Below are 8189 nucleotides of genomic sequence, written 5' to 3'. Positions count from 1 at the left end.
ATGACTTGCATTCTCATTTTGTGATTCACATGTCATTCTTTCCCTGAGGATTGACTAGTCAATGCCGGAGTCAACGGCTGACACTCAACCGTATGGTTGAGTTTTGTGAAAGAAGACAAATTAAAGATATATCCTATTCTTTAATATTTATATGTGCTACAAAACAATATTAAATTATAAATCAAATAAATAATTATAACCAAACATAATGAAGATTAGTATTTCTATTCCTAATAACAATCATAATTACACACTTGAAAATTTCTTATGCATATCTATTAATTTGTAAATAGTTTGTGGAAGTTAAAGCAAACCCCTTGAAATCAACAAAGTTATCCAATTGATTTTTCAACAAAAAAAAATCCAACTTACTTTCGTGCACATTGGAAAGGACCTTGTGTGCATATATATGCATGTTAAGTATGGGTTTTTTTTATCAACTTGTGATTTAATCAAGCTACTCTTCCGTAATCACTCTATGGCTATTAGTTGTGGTTGCAAGGGCAACTCTAATTCCTCAAAGCATGCTACTCTCTTCCTAATCATCCTTTTGTTTAGCGCTAGATCATGCTGTGACGATCATCCAGATGCATCTAAGAGGATCAGTTGCTTGGAGAGTGAAAGGAGAGCTCTACTTGCCGTCAAGTCTGACTTGTATAACTCTAGCCATTGGCTTTCTTCTTGGATCGGTTATGACTGCTGCAAATGGAGAGGAGTTGCCTGTGACAACACCACTGGCCATGTCATTAGACTTGACCTTCACTGCCCAATTGACCAATATGATTTTCACAACCGAAGTAAGGTAAATCCTTCTTTGTTTGAACTGAAGCATTTAAAATACTTGAATTTAAGCTTCAATAACTTCTTAACCCATGTGCCTAGTATGATTTCCTCGCTTATCCATTTGGAACATCTTGACATTTCCAATGCCAATTTTAATGGATTAATTCCACAACAATTGGGCAATCTTTCAAATCTATGCTACCTCGACCTTCATTGTTGTGACTGTCAACTATGGTCAAATGACCTAAATTGGCTCTCCCACCTAACTTCTCTAGAATATCTAGACATGAGTGGGGTCAATCTTTCTTTGGCAACTAGTTGGATTCACCAAATTAATTATAATAGCCTAGAACATCTTTCTTTGTCAAATTGTTTTCTACAAGATGCAGCAGGAGCTGACACAGGTATGACAGAAATCAATTCATCAAGCAATCAAATCGACGGAAATATTTTTGTGAATGCCACTAAAAAGTTGAAGCATTTGGAATTAGCTGGTAATTCTTTAACAAAAATTCCACTTATTATTGGAAGTCTTATCCATCTTGAGTATCTAGATATGTCAAAGAATTATATTACTGAAGGGATACTTTTGAATATGGGCAATCTTATTTGCTTGGAGTATTTAGATTTGCATGGTAGTAATATTACTGAAGAGATACCTCTGAGCATGGGCAATCTTATTCACTTGGAGTATTTAGATTTGTCTGGGAATTATATTACTGGAGGGATACCTTTGAGCATGGGCAATCTTATTAGCTTGGAGTGTTTAGATTTGCAACACAATCTTATCACTAGAGAATTACCTTTGAACATGGGCAATCTTGTCCACTTGGAGTATTTATATTTGCATGATAATCAAATCACTGGAGAGCTACCTTTGAGCATGGGCAAACTCACTAGCTTAATACGTATGGATATGTCAAATAATGAATTTTTTGGACGTATACCAGATGCTCTCGGCAACCTCACTAGCTTGTTATTTTTGGATATGTCATCTAATGAATTTTATGGATGTATACCAAGTGCTTTGGGTAATCTCGTCAATTTGGAGGAATTCTACCTAGTTGATAACAATATTTCTTGTCAAATACCAGAAAACATTGGCAGGCTTCAAAACTTGAAGCATTTTTATGCATCAGGTAATAACTTGATGGGGCAAATACCATCTAGTTTGGGTGATCTATGCAACTTGGAAGTTATGGATTTATCTGGGAATAGTATTGGTGGACTAACAAATCTACTTGATGGTTTGTCTAAATGTCCACAAGGATCCAAGTTACAGAACTTGCGCATGAATGACAATAAGTTGAGTGGGTCAATCCCTTCTAGTCTCGGGAAATTAGCTCAACTGCAACACTTGGATGTCTCATCAAATTCATTACAAGGCAACATAACTGAAGCTCACTTCTCCCAGCTCACTAATTTACAGTATTTGAATACATCTTATAACTCCTTGAATTATATTTTACCAGATGATTGGGTTCCTCCTTTCAGTGCTCAAATTATTTATTTGAGATATTGTAGTTTGAAATCTAGATTCCCTTCCTGGATTCGAAGACAAACAACTTTGTGGGTACTCGATTTATCTGGAGTTGGACTTTATGGAAATATTCCAGGTTGGTTCTCAAATTTCATCTTGAAAAATCCATCTATCGCTCTGGACATAAGCTCAAACAATTTGAATGGCCAATTACCTTCAAGTTTATCTAATGTCATGGATCTATCAAACAACTCCTTTGAAGGAACAATTCCATTGAGCTACATAAATTTTGAAGACGTTCAAGTATTAAAGTTGTCTAATAACCATATACATGGTAGCTTGCCGGCCTTTTTTTGCAATTTCACTAATTTAAGGATATTACAACTATCCAACAATTTTTTATCAGGCAAAGTTCCAAATTGCCATGACTCATATCCAATTAGTTTGAACTCCCTGCACATGAACAACAATAGTTTGTCAGGACCATTTCCTTCTTTTTTTAGAAATTGCAATGAATTAGTTGGTCTTGATCTTGGTGAGAATAAATTTTCTGGTAGAATACCAAAATGGGTGGGAAGGAGCTTCCCTTTGCTAACGTTTCTTCGTTTGAGGTCAAATTCATTCCATGGTGCTATTCCGGCGGGTATAGGAAATCTTACTCTTCTCCAAGTTTTGGATCTCTCGTTCAACAAACTTACTGGTAGTGTACCATCCACTATTGCAAATTTTAGTTCTATGAGTGTGAAACAAAACTACAGTAATTATTTGCATTTTAGTGGCAACTATTCTGGTTTTCATAGTGACATGAGCTATTTCATCGATGATAATATTATAATAACTGCAAAAGGGTTAACCATTGAATACACTAAAGCTCTTAGTGCAGTGTCAAGCATAGACCTATCAAACAATGAGCTCTATGGTGAGATTCCAAAAGAGATCACGAAGCTACATGGATTGTGCTTCCTCAACTTATCTAATAACCATTTGATAGGAAGGGTTCCAGAAAATATTGGTGTTATGAAGGAATTAGAGTCTCTTGACTTGTCAATGAACAATCTCATGGGAGAAATTCCTTTCAGCCTATCTGATTTATACTTTCTTGGCTCCTTGAATCTCTCCTACAACAACTTGTCAGGAAAAATCCCAACAGGAGGTCAATTGTCAACCTTCAATGACTCGACCTATGTTGGCAACAAGGGCCTTTATGGTGCGCCACTTCCAGAGTGTCCCAGTGGTGAAGCAAATCATTCACCATATCAAGAAGAAGATGAAGAAGACGATGCGAAGCTTGAAAGAGTTCTATATTATGCCTTTATTGTCATGGGATTTATAATTGGATTCTGGGCATATATGGGTGTAATATTCATGAAAAAGTCCACAAGGATTACTCTCTTCCAGATGGTGGACAAGATGTATGACTGGATGTATGTGCAACTCTCAGTGAATCTTATAAAGCTGAAGTTGAAAACTTGAAATGGCAAACAAAGAGTATCAACGCTTGAATTTTCGAGAAGTGAAGAGGGATGACTTCCTTATAGTTGGTCATATTTAGTTGTGAATGTCATTGTGTATGATGAAAGTGTGGTGTGAAAGTTGAAACAGTAAAAGGTGAAGCTCGCATGGTGTGTGATGTTATCCTATGATGTATTCTTGCTCTACCGAAAAGAGAAAAATAAATATAATTTAATATATATCTTGAACATCTCTATGTAATGGTCATTTTGTTAATCAATAATCAGGCAACATATTATGTATTATATCGAGTACTTGGTTCTGTCATTAACTAATTACCTGTAAAGTTTATTTATTTTAGTTCTCACAAGAATGTAAATGTTATTTAAAAGAAAATGTCTATATAAACTCGTGTACAAAGTATTAAGCAAAAAAAAAAGGAAAAAAAAAACGAACTGAACTTAAAACATATCATAACAGTCTGGTTAGAGGAGATGCTCTGACTAAGTTTAGATGAAATGGTTGCAGTAAAACTCATCAAGCAGGAGAGAGGTCTTTGTAGGTAATCAGTTTCAGGTAGCTTCTCTGCTTGGCATAAGAAGAGATGCTATGTAGGTAATCAGTGTTGAATAAGTGAATGGAGAAGAAATGGAAAAGGAAAGAGGTTTCATTGTGAATGGGACAGAATCGCTATAGAAAAATCCATATGGTTTGTGCAATGCACCATCATCATACCCTTGCATATTTGCACAAGCACAACCTGATAACAAGAGTCATTTATTCCTGACCACGACGGAAAACACATGCTTCTTCGCTTTTTGACTTTGTTAGGTGCAAATGTAACCCACACTCTGTCTCTATTTGAAATAACTGCGCCAAATTCAATTGGAGCTTTATTTGCAGATCTGGCAGAAAAGAACTTCATTGTTAGTCTATTTCCCGTTCGATTTGTAGGGCTTGTCCACCAATCGAAATAGACCAACTTTAACTTGCTGTCGGCCTGCCCTGTTCAGCCGATGGACCCTCACGCGCTGCATGACTTGGGCACTCCGGCAATGGTGCTCCGCATAGGCCGTGATTTCGGGAGTAGTTGAGGGCTGACAATTGAGTACTTTCTAGGATTATTCCTGGCAAGTTGCTGTAAGAAAGAGAGATTAGATTAGCTTGTATAATAACTCTTTAAATATTTCTTCCAAAGAATGTTCAAAATAAAAGCCCTTGGTGTGATGTTGATTATAATGGCATATTTTGAGCATTCTTTAGCATTGTAAAAGCCTGATTTACACAACTATTCATCCTTTATGTTTTAGCATTCTTCATAGTAAAATAAAATGACGTGTTAATTGTTTCCCATGTTCAGTTAAATGTTTCTCATCTCTTCTCAAAATAAAAGGCAGATCCATTACCTTAACGATCCCCTAGTGCCGACCTCATGGATATGAAAGGAAGTAAATACAAGTACACAGGCATTAGGCATATAGTGGGGTAACCTCCAATTGTCAGTTCCTGAGAATCACCCATCATCTATGCTACGCCCTGGGGGCTTCCAACACCAAGTAAAGGCTCTATAACTGAGGAAGAGGATGCTAAGAGCTTCCTAAGCCAATTAACAGACTATTTAGTGGCTAACGAAAAGGTCGAAACTGCCACACTTCTTTCGAAGTTGATAACTATGCAGTATAATGACAAAAGAAATATAAGGAAGTACATTATGGAGAAGTTCAATATTATCACAAGTCTGAAAGTACTTAAACTCGATATGTCTGAGTCTATGGTAATGCATTTCATCTTGATGTCTCTGCCTACACGGTTCACTACTTTTAAAATATCTTATAATACTCAAAAGGAAAAGTTGACATGAATGAGCTTATAGCTCAGTGCGTGCAAGAGAAGGAGAGACTGAGTTGTGAGACAACTGAAAGTACTCACTTAACATTTGGTTCCCAAGGTTTAGGCAAGAAAAGAAAGAGGATCAACAAAGGAAAAGGAAAGCAAATTGCATATTCTCAGGATCATGATCATAAAGAGCAAGAAGTAGGATAAGGAGTCCACTTATTTCTTCTATAAGAAGAAAGGTCATATGAAGAAAGATTGCCCTAAGTATGCCAACTAGTATATAAAGAAGCGTAAATTTCTTACTCTTGTTAGTTTAAAGTCAATTTTACTATAGTACCCACTAACACTTGGTGGACAAATATCAGTGTTAATACTCACATAAGTGTCACTATACAGGATTGTCTCAGAAGCTGACTTCCACTTAATGGTGAAAGATATATCTATACAGGGAATGGAAAGAAGTCTAAAGTCAAGTTGATTGGTATTTTTAAGCTTTGTTTAGGAACTAATACATTTATGGATTTAGAAAATACATTTATTATATCATCTTTTTAATGAAATTTAATTTTTATTTTTTATTTGGATAAATCAGGTTATTCTTGTTCATTTAGAAATAAAATTTTCAATATTTTCTTTAATTCAATATTGGTTGGTAATGATTCCTTAGTTGATAAACTTTATAAATTAAGCATCATAACTCCTACGGTTGACAACGTGATTATGCATAGTATATGTACGAAATGTAAATTGACTAACGAGAATTCCTCCATGTTGTGGCATAGGAGAACATATATCCAAACAATGCTTAGAAAGGTTAATGTCATACGAAATTCTCGATTTCCTTGACATATCATATTTTGATGTTTGCATAGAGTGTATTAAGTGGAAAACAAGTAACAAAAGAAATAAGAGAGCAAATCGATGTAGTGACGTATTAGAGCTAATATATATGGACATTCATGGACCATTCCCTAAGGTATTATGGAATTGTTAAACATATTTTATTATCTTCATAGATGACTACTCTTGATTCAGCTATTTGTACCTTATTCATGAGAAGTCGCAATCGTTAGACATGTTCAAAATTTTTAAAGTCAAAGTTGAAAATCAACTAGATAAGAAAATTAAAGATGTCTAATCCGACCGTTGTGGTGAATCGGTCGATATGATGAATCATATGAACAACATTTAAGACATTTTACGAACTTCCTTATTGAGTGTGAGATTGTACCTCAATATATCATGTTTAGTACTCCCAGTTAAAATGGTGTAGTTGAGTATTGCAATCGAACCATAAAAGACATAGTTAGAAGTATGATGGCCTACACTTCTCTACCGGAGTCTTTGTGGGGCGATGTACTCAAAACTATAGTTTACCTACTCAATAGAGTACATAGTAAGACAGTAACTAAACCCCATTCAAGATGTAGACGAGTTGATATCTTAGCATTAGACATTTACATATTTGAGATTTTCTAGCTAAAGTTAAGCCTTATAGGCCCAACAAAAAGAAATTGGACAAAAAAATAGTTAGCAGCAATTTTGTAGGTTACTCTGAGAAATCAAGGGGGTATAAATTTTATGATCCCTTTAAGAGATCCTTCTTCGAACGAAAAATGTCAAATTTATTAAGGACAATGGGAGTGATAAAGTCAGGAAAGTATCTTTTGAGAAAATCATTGACGATCCTCCTGTGGTCACTATTAGTGTGATCAATAAAAGTATGGTTACCATACCACACATTATAGATATTGCACATCCAGTGAACATAGTGAAGCAAGATATTCCCATGACATCTCTAATGCAATTGGAGGAGCATGCAGCTAAAATTAAGGTATTTCCCTATATTAATGAGCACATTCCTCAACCACCTTAAGTACTAGTGCCTTTAAGGCGATCTACAAGGGAAGAAAGAACTACGACTTCTCGTGATTATGTTTATCTCTAAGAATATGATTTTGACATAGAGTTAAAAAGTGATCCGACATCTTTCCAATAGGTTAGACAATGCTCTAACCCTAAAATATGGATTAATATCTGCAAGAAAAGTTGAAGTCTATGACAAATAATGATGTTTGGGAACTAGTCGAATTGCCTGAATTCGAAATTCGTTGATTGTAAATGAATATTTAAAATCAAGCGGGATTCAAGGGGCAATCTCAAAAACTATAAGCTTCATCTTATTGCCAAGGGATTCACTTAGAAGGAAGATATTGATTACAAGAAGACTTTCTCACCTGTGTCAACAAAAGACTTCCTCAGAATAATCATGACACTTGTAGCTCATTATAAACACCAAATAGACGTAAAGACTACATTTCTTAATGGAGATATTGACGAATCTATATACATGGTGCAACTGGAGAACTTTGAATCTTGAAACTCAAAACACGTAGTATGTAGATTAAAGAAATTTATTTATAATTTAAAGAAGACATCCCATCAATGGTACCAAAAATTTGATCAAGTGATCATCTCGTTTAGTTTAGAGAAAACTTCATTGATTAGTGCATATATGCCAAGTTTAGTGGAAGAAAGTTTATTATACTTATTTTGTATGTCGATGATATATTACTTGCGAGCAATAATAAAAGTCTACTATATAAAATCAAGACATTTCTATCTGATATTTTTGAAA

At 35.0% G+C, this 8189-nt stretch overlaps 1 protein-coding gene across 1 annotated transcript; it reads left to right on the top strand.

The window, feature by feature from the left end:
- The first annotated feature begins 1189 nt into the window (after positions 1–1189).
- Positions 1190–3736, top strand: LOC121972684 (receptor-like protein EIX2). The gene has a single exon (XM_042524332.1). The coding sequence runs from the start codon at positions 1190–1192 to the stop codon at positions 3734–3736; it is 2547 nt and encodes an 848-aa protein (XP_042380266.1).
- The last annotated feature ends 4453 nt before the right edge of the window (positions 3737–8189 follow it).

The sequence above is a fragment of the Zingiber officinale genome, chromosome 4A, assembly GCF_018446385.1.
Source record: "Zingiber officinale cultivar Zhangliang chromosome 4A, Zo_v1.1, whole genome shotgun sequence".
Taxonomy (NCBI): domain Eukaryota; kingdom Viridiplantae; phylum Streptophyta; class Magnoliopsida; order Zingiberales; family Zingiberaceae; genus Zingiber; species Zingiber officinale.
Note: the sequence above shows the minus strand (reverse complement) of the source record. Positions and strands in the feature narration are given on the sequence as shown.